The sequence below is a fragment of the Propithecus coquereli genome, unplaced genomic scaffold (genome assembly GCF_000956105.1).
Source record: "Propithecus coquereli isolate 6110/MARCELLA unplaced genomic scaffold, Pcoq_1.0 Scaffold519, whole genome shotgun sequence".
NCBI classification, from domain to species: domain Eukaryota; kingdom Metazoa; phylum Chordata; class Mammalia; order Primates; family Indriidae; genus Propithecus; species Propithecus coquereli.
Genome location: NW_012151052.1, coordinates 1197713 through 1216478, shown reverse-complemented (window position 1 = coordinate 1216478; position 18766 = coordinate 1197713). Strand labels below are relative to the sequence as shown.

Here is an 18766-nt window from a genome sequence, read left to right as displayed (position 1 = left end):
CTTGGTGTGGTCAGTTGAATTGAAAAATTGTCATTTCAAAACAGCAAGCAATTTTGTCTTAAGAAAGATGAAAACTTGGGAACCCATTTGGGGCAGGTGGATCTTTTGTTCTGGGCAAAGAATGGGTCTGTTCGATTGCACATCTGCAAAGCAAAAACCATTTTCCAAAAAGAAAGCATTAGGGCTGCGATCCCCAACCCCTTGTGCCGCAGACCGGTACAGGTCCGTGGACTGTTAGGGATCAGGCCACAGAGCTCATCACCCCCCAATCCCGGTCTGTGGAAAAATTGTCTTCCATGAAGTCGGTCCCTGGTGCCAAAAAGGTTGAGGACCGCTGCACTAGAGAGATGCTCTGCAGACCCTGTGAGCGGGAGACGTGGGCTGCATGCTGTACCCAGATGCCCTGGGTTTCTTTTGTAAGTTGACATCAGACTTCATTCATTGTGCCTGCAAATGTTGCCGCTCCTTGGGAATGTGTATCTTACTGAGACAAATGACCACAGGTCCCGTGTTTTCACTGGGGACTTAAGGTCATTGAGTGCTACATGGGGACACAAGTGCCACCTGGTGGTTCAAGAGCTGGGAAATGGGCCTCCCTAGAACCTGCTTGGGCACCCTGAGAACTGGAGGCGCTGGGATTATCTGAAGAGACTGCCCTTGGCACAGACGTGGACAAAGAAGGAGGAGAGGAGGGAAGCGGTGGAATCCAGGCCTGGGGTTGTTGAGGGACATGAGTGAGATCCCCTCACTGGGTCATTCCAGAAATACTGGTGGTGGGGCAGGGGGCATGTGAGGGTGAGCTGGGTCAGGACCAGGACATTCAGATGACACACTGGCTGGAGACATCTGGGGACACTTGGGTTATAACATTTTTAAAGCAGTTTTTATAAACAAGCTTTTACCCAGAGCATGCTTGCATGTTATTTAATCGTGACCACAACTCTGAGAAGTAGTATGATCTTGATTTTCCGAATGAATAGACTGAGCCTCAGGAAGCCTCAGGAGCTTGTTCAAAATCACCCAGCTATTAAATGATGTAGCTGGACCTCATTCCTGAGCATCTGGCTTCAAACGAGAGACTCTTGGCCCCCTTTACTTGCAAACAGCCTGTTTGGCCACCAGCTCTGTCTGGGCTTCCTCCTTCCTCTCCCACGCTGACCGCAGCAGGGTCTTCCTGGCTGAGTTTCTGAGCCAGTGTGTGTGAGGGGGGCACACTTGCAACAGGAGGTTTGCTCTGGTCTGAAAGGGGTGGCGATTCTGCCCAAGAATTTGATATCAAAGATAACTGTAATTTTAAAGTTCTGCCCTCCTGGTGTAGATGGGCCCTGAGTTTAGCAGAGCACTTTGGCCTGTGTTTGGAGAAGCAGAGGTGAGCCCTGGACTCACTCAGGGTGGAAGGAGGTCAGGAGACATGAGCTCCCTCCCAGAAGACAGCAGCAGAACTATGGGCGTCAGGGACTGACGGCCAGACAGTGGTGGGGAGTGGTCCCCAGCAAGGAGAGGGGCAGATCCCACATGATCTAGTGGTTAGGAAAAAAGAGAAAGAAAGGATCAGAGACCAAAGCAATAAGCCCGGGGAGCCTGCCCTACAGGAGGCAAAGCCGGGAAGTGTTTAGGACAGTGACATCTCATATTCAGGGTCTCTTCTGCGATCCATTATTCACTATTTCAAACCTTTTCATTCTTCTTGGTTTATTTTACGCCCCGCCCCCTCCCTGCACCATGTGAGATTTTGTTGCCGTCACAGAGAGGAGGAGTGTGGGGACTTACAAGCTTTCCTCACACACCACAGGGAGACAGAGAGACACCCAATTTGTACCCCAGGGCCCCCTTATTCCACCTAGGAGAAGGAATTGTTATTTTCCCAATTCATTCCACAATATGAAAGATGACAAAACTGGACATACATTCGAACTATGTAAACATGCTGCTAATTATGCTCACATATTGGAGCTGGTTTCCATTCTTGATTAAACCCCAAAGGCAGCACTCTGTGGGTTGTCCCCAGCACCTGGGGCTGCAGTATGGTGGGTGCTTGATGAGGAAGATTGTTGAATTAATGATCAGGCACTGGTGTGGGGGTGGAAAATGTCCTTGCCTCAATGGAGCTTAAAATGTAGTAGGAAGATAGAGTTAAATAAGCAAACAAACAGATACATAACACGTCAGAAGGTAATTGTTTTTAGGAAGAAAAATAAAGCAAGGTACAGAGACAGTGAGTTTCAGGAGTAGAATGCTATTTTTTTAATTTTTTTTTTTGAGACAGGGTCTCACTCTGTCATCCAGGCTAGAGTACAGTGGCATGATCATAGCTCACTGCAGCCTCCAACTCCTGGGCTGAAGCAATCCTCCTGCCTCAGCCTCCCGAGAAGCTTAGACTGTAGGTGCACACCACCATGCCTGGCTAATTTTTCTATTTTTTGTAGAGATGGGTATTACTATTTTGCCCAGGCTGGTCTTGAACTCCTGGCCTCAAGGGATCTTCCTGCCTCGGACTCCCAGAGTGTCAGGATTATAGGTGTGAGCCACTGTGCCAGCCCCAGTCCCTACCTGAAGGTGCTTGGGGGAAGGTTAAAAAACATGCACACCCGGAGAGACCCCGGAGGTACTATGCAAATCAGGGATCTGGGCCACAGGTCCTCACGGAGTTTAGAAGAGTGGGTTATTGAGGGCTAGCTAGCATGGATGGTCCTCAATGTGTTCATGGAACAAGTTGCCCAAGAGCCTAGATTTTTTTTTTTTTTTATTCCAGGGTATTGTGAGGGTACAAACATTATAGTTACACTTTATGTCTTCGCCTCACCTAAATGCGGGTTAAAGGCATGCCCTTCCCTCCCTTTAGTGCTCCCCGTGTCCTTTAGTTGTAGATTTACCCCCCCATCCCCCTAATCCCTAGAGAGTATTTCTGCCATGTGATCACCCTAGTGTTGATCAGTTAGTACCAATTTGATGGTGAGTACAAGTGGAGCCCGTTCTTCTGCTCTTGTGGTGCCCCACTTTGGATAATGGGCTGAAGTTTAATCCAGGAAAGTGTAAGAGGTGCCAAGAGCCTAGCTTTGAAGAGATTTTTGTAGGAATCAAGTGGTGCAGACGAGGAGAGAGAGTACTCCAAAGTGGGGTATGGTGTGGTGAAGGCAGACTTCAGAGTTCAAGGCCTGTTCCTGCCTTAGGATAAGCTAAAGTCCTTACCATTGCCTGCCAGGCCGAGCAGGATCCAGCCCCTGCCTACCTCTCCCCTGCTCCCTGTACTCCAAACACCTGTGTTGGAAGGAAAGCAAACTTCTATGACTTACAAGGAACACTGCCAAGGAGAGAAGGTGGCAAAGGAGCCAGTGTGACTCCATCACGGCTCAAGGAAGATGGGCCTTGGCTCTGGGACAAGCCCATGTCCGTCTCTTGGCAGGGAGCCCCTCAGAGGGGAGGTGGAGGATTAAGGTGCGGCAGCTGGAGGTCACTGGCCACTAGGATCTTTCCTCTGCTCTGACTCCAAGTCAAGTTTTCTGAGCCATCCGACTCTGTGTCAACTGTCCCTGGGGAAAGGGTACGGGCATGTTTGTCCCCTGGATGGACCCATTCCTCATCGTAATGAGTTGTCCAGGTTTTTGGTCTATCTGTCTTTTGTGAGCTTTGTCCACCACCAGCACAAGAAAGTACACACTTCCCTCGAAGACATGCTGCCGGTTTCCATGGTGAGTTCTGGCCAGGTGGGTACGAGTTCCTTGGGGCAAGTGGGGCAGGGTTAACTCCACTCAGCAGTCAATCCTCCAGGTGAGAGCAGGAAACAGGACCCCAGGAGGTGGACTTTAACGCAGGCACAGAAGACCCTTAGGATTTCTTGGGCCTCACCCCTTGGAGAGTAGACATTGGTAATAGACAACATTTATTGGCTACTGGTAGGGCTCAGGCCCCACATGTACTTCATGAGGTAAATAGCCCAAATTATGGCTACACTACAGCTCCATTGATAGGTGAATGAAAACAAACTTTCCCTGGGGGAAAAAGAACAACCCAGATTTTTCTTATGAGGTCTTTAAAAATTAGCCCTTCACCAGTCTGAGAGCATGAAACTCAACTAATTATCTTCTCAAGATTCTTTCCAGAGCGGAGACAAAAGTCGTGGGTGGAAAATGCTGACCCCTGGTGGACATTTCTTGCACTACTCTTTTACTCTTTTGTCTCCACATACATGAGACCAAGAGGCTGATCTTCCCTCTTTTTAATCTTTCTCCCCACACTTTTTTGAGATAACTGGATGGAATATCAAGCATGTTGATATTTGCCACTGTGGCTTAGGGATTTTAGAAATTTCAGGGGTCCAGAAGGTCTCACAGCCCTGGGATGCTCACGTCCTTGTCCCACCCCAGGCCAACCCCAACCAAGAGAATCAGAGTCTCTGGGTGGGGGGCGGCCAGTCATTTTTGTTAAAAAGCTCTGCCCCTGCAGTTCAGCCCAATGAGAACGCAGATGTCGCCCAGGCCTCTCCTTTCGTGAGTGAGAAAATCGAGGCCTAGGGAGGGGAGGTTGCCTGACCAATGTCTGCCCACTAGTTGGTAAGGAAACTCTGGCCTGTGAAAGCCTTCAAGATTTGAATTCAGTTGAATTTTCAAACAGTTTTTCTGGGATTCCGTGGTGTTATAGTCGGTCGGGCCTAGAAATGACAGAAAAGGCCACACTCTTCTTGGGTGCTTGCCTGTTTCCCTGTCTGTGTTTTTCTCTGCCACTGGAGCTCCTCCTGCCTCCTGGTCACCCATGCGCTGCCTCCTGATTGTACAAAGGCCTCACTTGAACATGCGCCCCGGGCCTGGCCTTCCTGAGCCGTGTGCCCTGTCCTGTGTTGTGTGAGTGAGCCCAAGACGGCCTCTGCGAGCCGGCCCTTCACTTGCTGATGTCCCCATTGCAGGCTGAGAGCAGACCCCTTAGCTCAAAACCCTTCCCGGTGCCAAACTCAAACATCTGCACGTCTAATTGTTTTAAATGAAGCCCAAATAAGCAGAATTTTAGCCATTTAGAGTCTGCTTGCTTTGCATACCCTATGAAACTGTACCCGTATCTGCTAGCCAAGAATAAGCCCCAGCCATGAAAACCCCAAGCCACTGCTGCCCTTTGGAGCTCTCTGATCCAGAGATTCCCCTTTGTGTTGCTGGGTGACATCACCTGGACACATAAGTCCCCCATCCAATTCCCTTCTCCCCTGGAAGTCCCCTTGTCCTCCTCCCCTCCTGGCTGGGACCCCATCTCCACTCTGTAGCATCTGGACAGACTCCTGCCATGAGGGACCTACCACAGTGCAAACTGGTCAAAGCTTCACCCCTAAAGCTTGTGTGTGCTACTGCCACCTTGTGGTCATATCTTTTCCTGGCTCAGCCCCCAAATCCCTGGAAGCCTTTACACCCTGGACTTGTCCGTTTCCCTGCTTTCAGAATTTCTTCAAAACTTCCCTGGTCTGAGGTGGGATTGCTAGCCCACCTAACAAATTAACCCCTATTGATATATCAGCAGCCAATTCATTTACTCACCAAATATTCACTGAACACTCAGTACATTCCAAGCATTGGTCTCGGTGCTTGGGATACATCGTAGAACAAAACATGAAAATCCCCGCATGGGTTGGGCTGACATTCTAGTAGGATGATGAAGGCTTAACACTCTTCCTCTTAGGGATATTTTACTGAACACTTAAATCCAAATAAGGAAGTGTTAACAGAGGAGTTTTCAGTATTGTCAATGAGCTAATAGGACATAGAGTAAGGATAGGGGCTGGCTTTGTAATATGAGAATCCCTTTAATAAATATGCAGAGCTTATGCACTGCATTTTAAAGCAGGAGAAGCAGTGCTTCTTAAACTCTAACCTGCATGTGATACCCTGGAGACCTGGTTAAGATGAAGATCATAAGTCAGTAAGTCTGGGGTGAGGCCTGGGAGTCTGCATTTTAACTCCCAAATGCTGCTCATGCTGCTGATCCGTGGACCACACTTGGAGCAACAAGGCTTTAAAGCAGATTCCTTTGAGCCCTGGTTCTTCCAGGACTAGTAATGGTAATAATAATATTACTACTGAGGGCTGTTGCAAAGATTAAACAAGGTAACTCAGCCATCTGCATTAGCTATTATCTGCATTTAGAGATGAGGAAATTGAATGCTCTGAGATGTTAACTAACTCATCCATGAGCACACATTGCAAACAGGAGAGCCAGAATGTGACTCCAGAGTCCAGAGCTCACCTGCAAGACTGTTTTCTGCCTTGCCTGTTACTAACCTGTAGCCTGCTGCTTGACCTAGTCTGCATGAAGGGTCTGGGCCTCGGGCTTCACCTCTGTAACATGGTGGGAGGATGCACACAGAGCTCCACACATTAGCTGCTATTGTTGCCATTACCTTGATGGGGTTCTGCCTTAAACCGCCTCCTTTTACCAGGATTGAAAATGTATCAACCACACAGGTGCTTTTATCACTCACACAGCATTTCACCTATATCATTGCATTCTAGCCCTGCATCATCCATGTGGGCAGGTGTGGCAACTCCTGTTTTATACACCAGAAAGACAAAGCTCAGAGGTGTTGGGTGACCTCATCATCGTCATAGGATCCATGATCTAGAGAAGACCGTAGACATTTTCTCCAGTTCATTGTCTTTTAACCTGCCTAGTTTAGTTTGTTTTTAGCAATGAAATCTCCTCTTCAAACAAAGTCCCGTGGAAAGCCCAGGTTGTAAAGCAGAGAAAAGCAGAGGGCTCTGGTGGGAACAAGTTCAAGGGATGGAGCCAGTCCCCCTCAGCCTTCCTTCTCTTGGGCTCCCCATTTCCAGGGACCTCAGAGACAGGGGTCCAAGAAGCTCATGGCCCAGCTGGGGCCTGCCTCTCAGACTCCAAAGACCAAGTCCAGAACAGACCCAACTGAACCTGTGCAGGAGGAAGGAGCCCACTCCTTGCTCGCCTGACTCTGTCAGCCGAGGTGTATTTGTGAAGAGATCGCTCTTCTTGTCATGCTCTCACACCTTATGGGGCCAAATTCAACACCCCACCCATTAATCTCATAATCCCACAGATGACCCTCTCCTCACACCCCGGGGCAGGGTGGGGCAAGTCTTTTTATGGTTCAGGCATTTTGAAATTATGAAATAAAACATGAGCCTGCTGTTTGATTTTAGCCAAGTCACCTCCTTCCTTGGGGCCTGCTCTTTATTTGTTCAAGGAGAGTGTTGACTTGGATGGGGGTTTTCCAAACAGAGCTCCTTGGACCCCTTTCTCGAAGGTCCCTGGAAATGGGGAGCCCAACAGAAAACTGCCTAACCACATCTATGCCAGGAAACAGGATGTTGCCTGGACCCTAAAAGCCCCCAGGTGCTCCTGTCTGCCCTTCCATCTGCCAGGCACCAGCCCCATCCAGCCTTCAGGGAGGACATGTCCTGCTTCTCCCTGCATCACCAGCCTCTACATCCTCCCAACACAACAGCTCACTGTTGGCTGTTTCGAACTTTATAGAAATGGAATCACCCTCTCCGCATGCCTTTGTGATTCTCGTACGCACATCATGTTTGTGAGATTCATCCATTTTCTTGGGTGCATGCTGGCTGTCATTCATTCATTTTCTTTGCTCTCAAACATCGCATTATGTGCAGATACGCAATTCATGTATTCATTCCTCTGTGATGGGCGTTTGGCTTGTTTCCAAGGGAGGCTATTGTGGGCAATGCTGATCCACACCTTCCTGGCAGGGAGATTTGCCCTCATGTTATCCAGGGACAGTGAGTCCCAAGGAGGAAAAGGACTCGTAGAGGGGAGGCAGCGAGGCCCTGACCCCTGGGGTGAGAAAGACCTGTTGGCTTCCCCATCAGCACTGTATGCCCCAAGCCTGGCAAGGCCAAGGACACAATCAACAAAGTAGGTGTTTTCAAGCTTTTATTGTAAAACAGAGCTGAAGTCACACAGCAGGTGGGGAAGTTTGCACCCAACACAAACAACACACATTTACTGAGCACCTGCTAGGGGCCAAGCCAGGTGCTGGGCCCTGCAGGGACCTGAGACACATACAAGCCAGGCTCCCTGTTCTCTGGGCCACAGCCTGGTCAGGGGACAGACAGAAGCACAGCCATCTCTCATACAAGTCTCAGAGGGTCAGCAGTGCCACAGTGGTCAGGAAGCAATTCATCCCTCCTGGCAGAGGAGGAAAGGACTCCTGGGAGCCATGTTTGCACAGTTCCTTGGGAGCTCGGGAACTTTCCACAGGAGGCAAAGCGCTGCAGGCAGCTGTAGATCTGGAGTGGAGATGGAGCTCAGAGCCACGTAGAGGGGTCTGGGCAGAGGGGCCGACCGTATGGGACTGTCTCAAAAAGGGAAAAAGTTAGGGGACCAATATAGTACACTAACTTCTAATTTGTACAGGTTGGGATGTTACAAAAAGAAGGGGGAAGAGGAAAAGCTACCATCGACTTTCACCATCATTTCACAAATGAAGGAACATTTTAAATCCCCCCATCCCCTTCCAGAAAGGACATAGTTTCCAAATGAAGGACTCTCCTTCACTTTGAATACAATTGGCTCAATTTTAAAAATCATGAAATCCTCAATTTCCATATTCCATAAACCCTTAAGAAGTTCCCCATGAACTGGCATTAGTTTGTAAATCAGGGTGTGGGAGCCACTTGATTGGGGGTCAAGCGAGTGGCCTAACAGATCTGGGGCATGGACGTGTTGGGGAGAGGAGAGCAAAGGAGTCCACACTAAGCAGATGGCCTGGATTTTACTCGGAATGCAGAGGTGATATGGAAGAGCTTTGAGCAGGGGCTGCTGTGGTCTGATTTGCGTGTTAGAAAGACCACTCTGGAGGCAGCATGGAGGGTGGGTCAGTTGAGAGGCTGGAGATAGAGTCCTGTTACCAGGGCTCTTATGCCTCTTTCCAAGGGTTCACCCTCCCAAGGCCGCTCCTCAGTGCCCCTATGGCCAGGAGCCCCAGGGCAGGGAGGAGAGGCAGTCCCTGGAGTCGTGATATGCCAGGAATGGGGAAGGGCAGGCCTGATCAGTACTACTGGTCTTGCTGGAAGTAGAACTTGGTGACTGTGATGGACTCTTCAGGATTGTTGGTGAGGCTGACAGGCTGGTCGGCTTCCAACGCTGTGCAGAGGAACCAGCCCGGGCAGGCAGCCGACTCGAAGGTGGTGGTGGGGCCAGTGTCAGAGCGGATGAAGGTGAAGCGCTTGTCCTGCTGTCTGTTCTCACTCAGGTCAGTGATGTTAACTGCCTGGAAGTCAAGAGATGGGCAGGGAGAACTGAGGCCTGGGAAGTCCTGTGCTGCCTACCGCTCTACCCCCCACCATGCAGAGTAAGTGCTGGGAAATGTGGGCCTGGAGACCACTGGCAGGAGACCCCCGGTCCCAGGTTTCTTAGGAAAGCACTGACACAAAGTGGTGTCCTATTGTCACACTTTGATTTTGGGAAATCCAGGCACTCTGGCCACAGACCAGTAAGTCTGGTAAACACATGGCACCATCAGCAGAGGCCAAGGCTTGTGGAGGCTGGTGCTTTGTCAGGTCTGAGCTTTCAAGGAGAGGGAGGGGTGAAGAGTCTTGCAGCTCATTCAATGCATTACACACAGTATCTTGGTCATCCCTACTCCACACAGAACAGGCAATCACCCTCCAGAACAGTGTCCCTGTACACTGGTGCAGGGACATGACAGTGCCATGGTTATGGCCATGAACATTGGGGTTAAGAGCATGTCCAACAAGCTCCTGAGACAAAGCCATTTTCCCCAAGGCTGGGCAACCCATCAATACTGCATGGGGTCATGGAGCACAGGGTCCTGGATGGGACACTGACTAATCAATGTGAGTAGATGAGGAGTGGAAGAGAGGTCCCAAGGGTTGGCTTTGCTAGAAGAGGGCAGGTCCAAGGGAGTTGGGAGCCCTTGAGCAAGAAAGTAGCACACAGAGATTCAGGCCCCGTGGTAGGCTGCTATAGGAGTGGTGTCCAATGACCACATAGCCCAGCGTTCACACCCTCGGGAAGTCCCTTCCACGTGAGTCTGGACTTGGCCACATGACTGACGTGATGCAAGTAGAAGTTTAATAAGTGCTTGCACATTGAGGCTTGTCTTTTTGGAAAAATCCCTCTCGGAAGCCAGCCACCATGCTGTAAGGAAGCTCAAGCCGACTACTGAACCCGAGAGGCCATGTGGAAAGAGAGCCTGGAGGGTGAGAAATCATCTTGGCTGCCCCAGCACCAGCCAAGTGCCCTACCAAATGCAGCCACAGGAGTAACCCAGTGTGTTCTTCCATGTGGACTAGAACTGCCCAGTCAATCCTGGCTAATCCACAGAACCACAAGAACAAATCGTGGTTATTTTAAGCCACTGGGTTTGGAGGTGGTTTGATATCCAAAACAGGTCCTTACCTCCAACTGGAGTCTGATCTCATTGCCAGACCTGATACAGGACAGGCACAGCTTGCCTCCGTGGATCCCCAGGAACATAGCATGAGGCTTGATGGGCACCACATCTATCTTTTCTGGGGAAGAGCAGAGGGGAGGGCCAGGTTAACAGGGAGAAGAAAAGGTGGAGATGGTGAAGAGACCCTGGGTATTTTTCTGTCTCTCCCCAACTAAAACCCCAAGGTCAGAAGGACAGAAAGGTCCCATCTTCCTGGTCTGCAACCAAACAGAAGATCAAACCAAGCACATGGTCTAATTACTCCTAAAGTACTGCCATTCTAGATTCTGCTCCACGTGGTCTCTCCTCTCCCTTGCTTTCCCCAGGATACCTGTGCTCCAGGGCAACAGGTTTGCTGCTGAGGGGCAGGGAAAACAGCACACGAGGTCATAAGTGGGGCTCCATGGAAGCCCAGGGAACTTTGAACCACCTCTTCCCCTTTGGGTCTCTACTCTCCTGTAGCAGTAAAATTCTCAGTTTCTCTGTGCTTCTGAACACTCATGATGAGAACCACCAGAAAGGCAGGAAAGGTGGGTCTCGTATTCTTTCAGAGCAAAGCGAGGGGGAGAGAGCAAGGGAGAAGTGTGGGTGGGGAGATGGACATAATGTCATCCACTGTACCAAACAGGGAAGTGAAAACACCTGGAAGGTCAGTGCAGAAAGAATTGCACATCCCATCACCCAACAGCCCTCATCTTACTAAAGAGAAAACTGAAGAACAGAGTAGGTGGAGCTTGTCCAAGTTCATCCAGCTTGTTTAGAGCATGGGCCAGAATATGACTGAGTATGGAGTCCAGGAATAAGGGATATAGCCCAGCCTTATATGTGGTGTATTAATTTGGGGTGGGCTTAGGCTTTGAAGAACACATGAGCATGGGAGGCTTAATAGGCACAGGGGGAATGGAAGGGTCAGTTTTGCCTTCTGGGCCCCGTCCCTCCTGGCTGTGGCCCTGGGACACTGTGCCTGTAGGTGGTGGCTCCTAACCTAGACACTGCTCCCCCTGCCCTCTTGAGGCTGCCCTCATATGTGCCCTTTAGTGGTCAGGCTTCCCCAGCTTCAAACTCAGGTACAAAGACCCAACGGGGATTAGAACCTCACACCTAAGATTTGGGGAGGGGGGAAAACTGTGATACTTCACACCCCAGGGGCAAAGGGGCCTGATGCCCATACAACATTGGCTTTCCTGCAACCACTCACCTTCTAATTTAGTATTTGGTCCTTGCAGATATCCAGCAACTAGTTGGTTGTTCCTCAGGTAGAAGGTCTTCTGGTTTACATCCCAGATCCTGAAATGCACAAGGACTCAGCTGGAGTGGACAGCCACTGTGTGCCTGACCCTGTGCTCAGTACCTTCTCACAGCCCCCAGAGCTCACAGAATCTGCATCCAACTCTGCTGGGGCTGTGGTACTGTAGTATACCCATGCCACGGGTGAGAAGACTGAGGCTGGCAGTGGTTAGGAGATGGGATGGGCCTGATTCACACAGCTGGTGAGTGGTGAGCTCACATTCTGTTCCTCTCCTTAGCTTGCTCCTCGCCTCAGATTCCCAGGACAGACACCTTCTGTTTCAGTAAAGCATGCTCAGAGCAGCACCCTCCAACAGAACTTTCTGGAATGCAGAAATGTTCCCTATCTGCACTGTCCAGTATGGTAGCCACTAGCCACATGTGGCTATTGAGCTCTTGAAATGTGGGGAGTGAGACCAAGGATCCAAATGTTTAATTTTCTTCTATGTTCATTCATTTAAATAGTCACCTGAGACTGGTGGCTACTACAGCACAGAGTTAGAAGTTTCAAGGGACGGAGCACCTTGCAGCTAAATCACTCCCAGCCTTGGACCAGGAGGGTCTGTCCCTAGAGCCTTCCCTCCATCAGCCAGTGATCTGCTCTGGGCCCCATAGGGGCAGCTGCCTCCAGGAACAAGCCAGCCTCCTCTCCTCACTCATCCAGTGACCTGTTTGTGGCTCCCAATCCTTTTTTCTTGCTAAAGGACCTCTTTGGTTGAGAGCAGGTCTCAGAGCTGTGAGATGTGGCAGACAGAGCTCTGGCCAGGTAACCTGGGATCTGTGCCACATCTCCCCACCTGTGAAGTGCGCTAACTACACCAACTTCATCAGGCAACCTCCATGAGGTCAGTGAGGGTGGTGGGCAAACCGAGGTGCTTTATATGGGTAAACATTGGCCCTTTTGTGATTATCCTAGTTTTTAGGTGAAACTAGACTAGTTTCTCAGTGTGTACGTTGCCTGCTGGAGGCCTCCGAGGGCATTTCCTAGAGCTCCTAGCTGATCAGAGGAGGCCCAGGCAAATCGTGTGAAGCAATCTGGGAAGGAAGGGACTTGTCACTCACGCACTTAGAGTCCCGATCTGCAGCAGACCTTTCAGGCCAGAAAAACATGGCAGTCGGGGGAGTCACTCCAACAAGGCTTCACTGCCAGGGGGTGTCACAGGGCAGAGGGTGTGCGTAGATGGCACTCTCATTTCTACCAGCATCACAGACTGTCATTTTTACAATAGCGATGGTGACGTCTCACAAGGCCCCGGATTTGATTTTAAACATCACAATAGTTTCCAGGCATTTTATAGTTCATGGCTATAGAACATGGTTACACTATTATCTGCACATTTAGTCTTCACGACTGCCCTGTAAGGCACACTGGGAGTTAGGATGGACCTCATGTCGCAGATGGGGAAACCAAGCCCCGGGAGAAGGGGATCCCTGATGTGACAACACAGACAGGTGTTGCTAACAGCCAGCCCGGGCCTGTGGGCTGCATCCTGCCTGTGGTGCCACTCTCGGCTTCTCTGCCAGCACACCCTACCAGGCCTGAGTCCCAGCCTCACTCCGTGGCCTGCGTCTGTCACTCACTGAGCTGCTGGGCACGTCTGGGATATTTTGAAACACAAGCCCTAAGGCCTGTGCAGGTAGCAGCCTCTTTCTTGAATAATGGACATCCCTCTTCAGCCCAAATCCAGTTCTCAGGCCCTGCAGGGCCTGGCAGCCCCAGAAGGTTGTGATGTGACCCCATTCTCCAGCTGGTCCATCCCCATCTCCTCCGGGGTAGCCTTACCTGAAGGCCTGCATCTTGCAGGGTCTTCTCCCAGGGGGGCGGCAGGCTGTCTCTGAAAAGAACAGGAAGAGGAGGAGAGAGATTAGGTGAGCGCAGAGGCCCCTGCAGATATCCATCCTGTGGCTGCAGCAAGGCACTGGACTGCCATTGTGGGCTCAGAGTTGCTGCTTATAAAGAAATAGTCACTCACCGAAGCGAAGCTGCTGCCACCCTGTCCCACTCGGAGAAACGGAAATACCCTCCTCACATTTCCAAAAAGAGAAACCCTTGCTGTTGTCACTTTAACCCTGCTGAGTGTCGCAATGGGGTGTCGAAACCGATTTCCTCCCCTTTTTCCCCTGTGCAATTTCCCCAAAATTGAGATTTCTGTTTCCCCTTCATTGAGTTCCTGGGAAGAAGAGCACAATGAAAACCAAACTCTCTCATTTGCCTGACAGGTACTGTTTGTTGACTTTTTATAAAAACAGATTTGAGCAGAAATGCACCCCTGTCATGATATATCAAGCCAAGTAATAGCACTCTCCGCACACGGGAGAGTCTCATGTCACTTTGTGAACATCGAAGGAGGGACAGCCTTGGACTCCGGACGTGGATTGGCAAACATTCTGTAAAGGACCAGATAGCAAATATTTTATGCTTTGTGGGCCACACAGTCTCTGTCATGATTACTCAACTCAGCTGTCATTTCACAAAGCAGTCGCAGACACTCTGTAAACCAACACGCCTAACTGTGTTCCAATACAACTTTATTTACAAAAGCAGGGGGTAGCCTGGATTTGAAGTCAGCTGACCCCTGCTCGAGGGAAAAGTAAGTCCTTCCTGAGAACTGCTTTTAAACCAACTCTCTTCCCACTCTCCCATGTCTTTAAAGTTACGGTCTCAGGAAAGTGAGGGGAACTCAGCACTTGGACAAAAATGGGTCCAAATCCAACCTCTGCCACTTGCCATATGCCACCTTTGTGACCTTGAATAAGTTACTTCCTGTGTTGAGCCTCTGCCCCCTCATTCTCAGAAAGAGGATGATCTTGTTTTCCTCACAGGTGGCAAGAAGAAAGGAAGGAAGGAGAGAAGGAAGGAAGGAAGGAGAGAGGGAAGGAAGGAAGGAAGGAAAAGAGGGACAGAGAGAGGAAGAGAGGAGGGAGGAAAGAGAAAGCTTTTGGCCCTCAGTAGACACTAACAAACATTAACTTCCTTCCTCACAATATTCTAGACAGTTAGGAAAAAGGTAAGCATGCTCCTATTCTATAGATAGAAGAAGCTGAAGACGGTTTCTACATGATCTATGGGACAGGTAATGTTAGCACAGGAGCACAGACTGTCTTGGAATTGGGTGGGAGCTTCGCTATCATTGTATTCCACCCTAGAATTGTTCTACAGAAGACTCAGAAAGACCCAGAAAAAGGAAGGGACATGGGCAAGGGCACCCAGCTTGTTAATAGCAAAGGTGTGCCTGGAAATCCAGGTCTTCTGGCTCCCAGCCTCAGGTCATCCTACCACAGCAGTTGATCTTGATGAATGTGACTTTATTTTCAACCAATGAATCAGAGTCTGTGTCCAGATGAGGGTTGTGTCCTTCAAACAAGGAAGGCTACAAATGAATTTCCCAAATCTTTCAAGAGCTACTCTTTCAGAGCAAGGGGAACATTTCTGCAAAAATTGGATCAGCTCCCTGGGTGAAGGCTTTCACCAGCAAATGGCATGTCCATATTCCTGCACTGTCCTCACAAGCTGTGTGACCTTGAGTGAGTCATTCAGCCTCTTTGAAACATGCTCAAGAAATAGTATCTCCCTTTGGATAGGGAAATGGTGTATCCAAGGGGACATTTTGTTTGTTCATCTATTTGTTTGTTTTAGTGAGGGCTGGATGAAGGAGATGAGGTATACAAACCAGCTACTTTCAAAATTTGTTCCATTAGGGTTTAAATTTTCTGGAACATTTATTAGTCATCAGGTGCATAACTTTGTCATTACACCTGCTGAAAGGGAAGGCAGCTAGTGCCCAACTGTGATAGGTTCTCTCCTCCTTGTCTTTCTTATGCTACTTCTAAATCCCTCCTGAATTTTTAAATCAGGATTCTCCCAATATATGTCCTTGAAGATTGAATAAGAGAAGTGGCTCTCTAAGGTGGGATGGAGTGGTTCCATCCTGGCCACCGCCCTCACACGGAATTCCAAGTCAATGTCCCACCTACATTGAGGCTCCTGGGTAAATGTTTCTTCAAACCGAATTCAGAGACAGAGATTGAGAGAGAGAGAGAGAGAGAGAGAGAGCTTCCCTCCAGAGAACAGACACTCTGGGCTCTCGGAACATCCCTGGTCAGTGTCCTTTACCCATGTGCCCTGAGAAGTGGCCTAGCATGGCCTTTCCTGGTATGTGGGGGTAGGGGGTCCTTGGCTGTGGAGTCGGGCCAACCTGAATCTGAATCCTCCCATGTCACTTACGAGCTGGGCCACCCCACACAGTGTGCAGAGCTGTCTTGGTCTCAGTTTCATTATCTGTTAGATGGGCTAATAATAGAAGCCACGTCATGGGTTGCTATAAGGGTCAAATGAGATACTGCACGTGATGTGTCGTGCTCTGACCCTGGCACATGGGAAGTACTCAAACAGCAGCTACTGCATATGCTTCTTTACCCCAGGTAAAGTGGGGGTGCTCAGTCATGGCGCCCCAAACCCTATTGCCCCTACCCTGTACCCCACCTCCCTGCTCTGTGTGCTGGCCCACACCCCTTTCCCAGCTCAGAGGAGGGGGCTCTGACTACAGAGGAGGTGGCTCTGACTCACTCTGGGTGGGAGACAGAGGAAAAGGGGGAAGGGAAGTGCTCTTCCCCTCTTCCCCTCTCACGCCTCTGGCCGCAATTCCACTCTTGGTTCCGTCTTACCTCACCAAAACAGTTGGCGTCCCTGGGATTTCTGCCCACAGGAAATCTCTGACTAAACTTATTCTCAGTTCTGGGTACTCAGCCCCCTACTCTGCTTCCCGAATGAAGCTCAGGGACCACAGCACACAGTGGACTCCACCTTTGCAGTCAGCACCTGTGCCTTCCCCCCAGGCTCTGGTCATCACAGTTGTAAACAGTGCCGCCTACATGCTGAGCCCGTGCCCACCACTAGACACTGGTGACAACAGAAACATCCAAGACCCTGTTAAAGGGGCCTTGGCGAGGCAGGGAGATAGAGAAACCAGGCCGTCTGTGTCTTAGGAGCCATACTATACGGCTGTAGAGAGACACGTTTTGTGTCAGTGCCTGTAAATTATGGAGCACGTGCCATCCGTGTAGGAAGTGTTTAATAAACGCTGGCTGTTTCTCAATTTCAGTTAATTGCATCTTTCAGTTCTAGGATTTACACTTGGTTCCTTTTTTGTATGGTTTCTAGTTCTCTGCCAAACTTTCCAACCTTGCCTTTTAAATCTTCAAGCATATTCTCCCTGGTTCTTTTAAAGGCTGCCCCTGACAACTGCATGATTTGAACCCCTGCTGGCTCTCCTTCTGTTGTCTGTTTTCCCTAATGCACAGGTCATCTTGCATACAGCTGATTACTCTTTATTGACTGCTGGGCACTGTATGTCAAAAACTGTAGAGATCATTCGAGGCTCTGGGTGATGTTATCTTTGCCCCAAGACTATGCACTTTTGCTCCTGCTGGGCAGGTGGGCCAGGAGCACCGCAGCCCCAGGTAACTTCCATCCAAACAAGACTCGAGAACATTCGGAGGTGGGCTACGGTACCTGTGAGGGCAGCTCCACATTTCCAAACTGGTGGGGTTTATCAGGGCCCCTCCTTCTAGGAAGCATGTAAAGTATAATTTTTTTTTTTTTTTGAGACAGAGTCGAACTCTGACTCCCAGGCTAGAGTGCGGTGGCGTCAGCCTAGCTCACTGGAACCTCAAACTCCTGGGCTCAAGTGATCCTGCTTCCTCAACCTCCCGAGTAGCTGGGACTACAGGCATGCGCCACCATGCCTGGCTAAGTTTTCTATTTTTAGTAGAGACTGGGTCTTGCTCTTGGTCAGGCTGGTCTCAACCTCCTGAACTCAAGTGATCCTCCCACCTGGGCCTCCCAGAGTGCTAAGATTATAGGCGTGAGCCACCACTTGTAAAGTACAAATTTTATCTCTGTCACCAAGTCCTATGAGTCCTCCAAATGTCAGCTATAGTGTTTGAAACCAGCAATGGCCCCAGGGTAAAGGGTCTCACTGCTGGGCTCCACCTCTCTGGGCCCCAGCAGTCACTTACAGCCTTGGCCATTCTCTGATGCCTTCAAACAGATCTTTTAGAAATACATTTTGTATAGCTTTTCTAGTTATTTGCAGCAATGGGCTTGGTCCTGAACGACCTAGGCCAGAGGTGGAAGCTGATATTATCTACTTTTTAAAAGTCTTATTATTCAGCATGGCTGGAGTTTGAGTGGCATTTGGGTGTAGGGGCAGGAGAAGTGATTGAAAATTTGGGTGGGGCTGGGTATGGTGGTTCATGCCTGTAATCCCAGCACTTTGGGAGGCTGAGGCAGGAGCATTACTTGAGGCCAGGAGTTCAAGACCAGCCTGGGCAACATAGTGAGACCCCATCTCTACAAAAAATTTAAAATTAGCTGGGTGTCTGTAGTGTCAACTATTTGGAAGGGTGAGACAGGAGGATTGCTTGAGCCCAGGAGTTCAAGCTACAAGGAGCTATGATGATGCCACTGCACTTCAGCCTGGACAACAGAGCGAAAACCTTTCTCTTAAATAAATAAATAAGAAAAGTTGTGTGGCAGCCAGAGGAGGAAAGTCCTTTAATGTCACCCCAAGGAAGTGGGGATGTATGTTAAAGAAAACTGAATCAGAGGGCGATGTTGCCAGGTCTGTTTTGCTAAGATCATGTTGGGGACAGTGGACAGATGGATTAGACTTGGATGGGGTAATTGAGCCTGAAGGAAAGGCAGTGGTGTGCTAAGTGTTTAACAACTGGTTATCCAAAAACAAAAATTCAATTTGTAGAGTTTGCTGATTTCTGTGGTGTAAATACTCTGCCACGGATGATCTCAAGCTACCAACACGAGATCACCGAATGCAGAGTTGGGAGGGATGTGCACAGTCAGATCTCGCTGGCTCCAGCACCCACAAAGGCAGGGAGATTTGGCTGTTCTTCTGTCTTTCTAGAGACAAATCATCCCCACATTTTCTAATTCCAACTTCCCTCCTCCTCAGTCCAAATGGTTCACCCCACAAGTCCCATTCCCCTTGTGGAAAACAATCCTTACTGATCAACCCAGTTTATTGGGAAAACTTGATG

At 49.6% G+C, this 18766-nt stretch overlaps 1 protein-coding gene across 2 annotated transcripts; it reads right to left on the bottom strand.

Annotated features, from left to right (window-relative positions):
* Positions 1-7890: 7890 nt before the first annotated feature.
* On the bottom strand, positions 7891-13722 carry IL1RN (interleukin 1 receptor antagonist). Of its 2 annotated transcripts, XM_012656790.1 has the most exons (5): positions 13684-13722; positions 13494-13545; positions 11622-11710; positions 10390-10502; positions 7891-9238 (listed from the first exon to the last, which is right to left on the bottom strand). In XM_012656790.1, the coding sequence occupies exons 2-5, from the start codon at positions 13505-13507 to the stop codon at positions 9023-9025; spliced, it is 432 nt and encodes a 143-aa protein (XP_012512244.1). In that variant the 5' UTR covers positions 13508-13545; positions 13684-13722; the 3' UTR covers positions 7891-9022. The 2 variants fall into 2 exon arrangements, with proteins under 2 accessions (XP_012512244.1, XP_012512243.1); XM_012656789.1 differs by lacking the exon at positions 13684-13722 and having other exon boundaries at positions 13494-13672.
* Between the last annotated feature and the right edge of the window lie 5044 nt (positions 13723-18766).

Coding starts and splice junctions, on each gene's coding strand:
- IL1RN (XM_012656789.1), bottom strand. CDS start 13,609: ATGGATATCTGCAGGGGCCTCTGCGCTCACCTAATCTCTCTCCTCCTC. Junction 11,711..13,493: donor TGCAAGATGCAGGCCTTCAG/GTAAGGCTACCC, acceptor TGTGCATTTCAG/GATCTGGGATGTAAACCAGA. Junction 10,503..11,621: donor ACCAAATACTAAATTAGAAG/GTGAGTGGTTGC, acceptor GCTCTTCCCCAG/AAAAGATAGATGTGGTGCCC.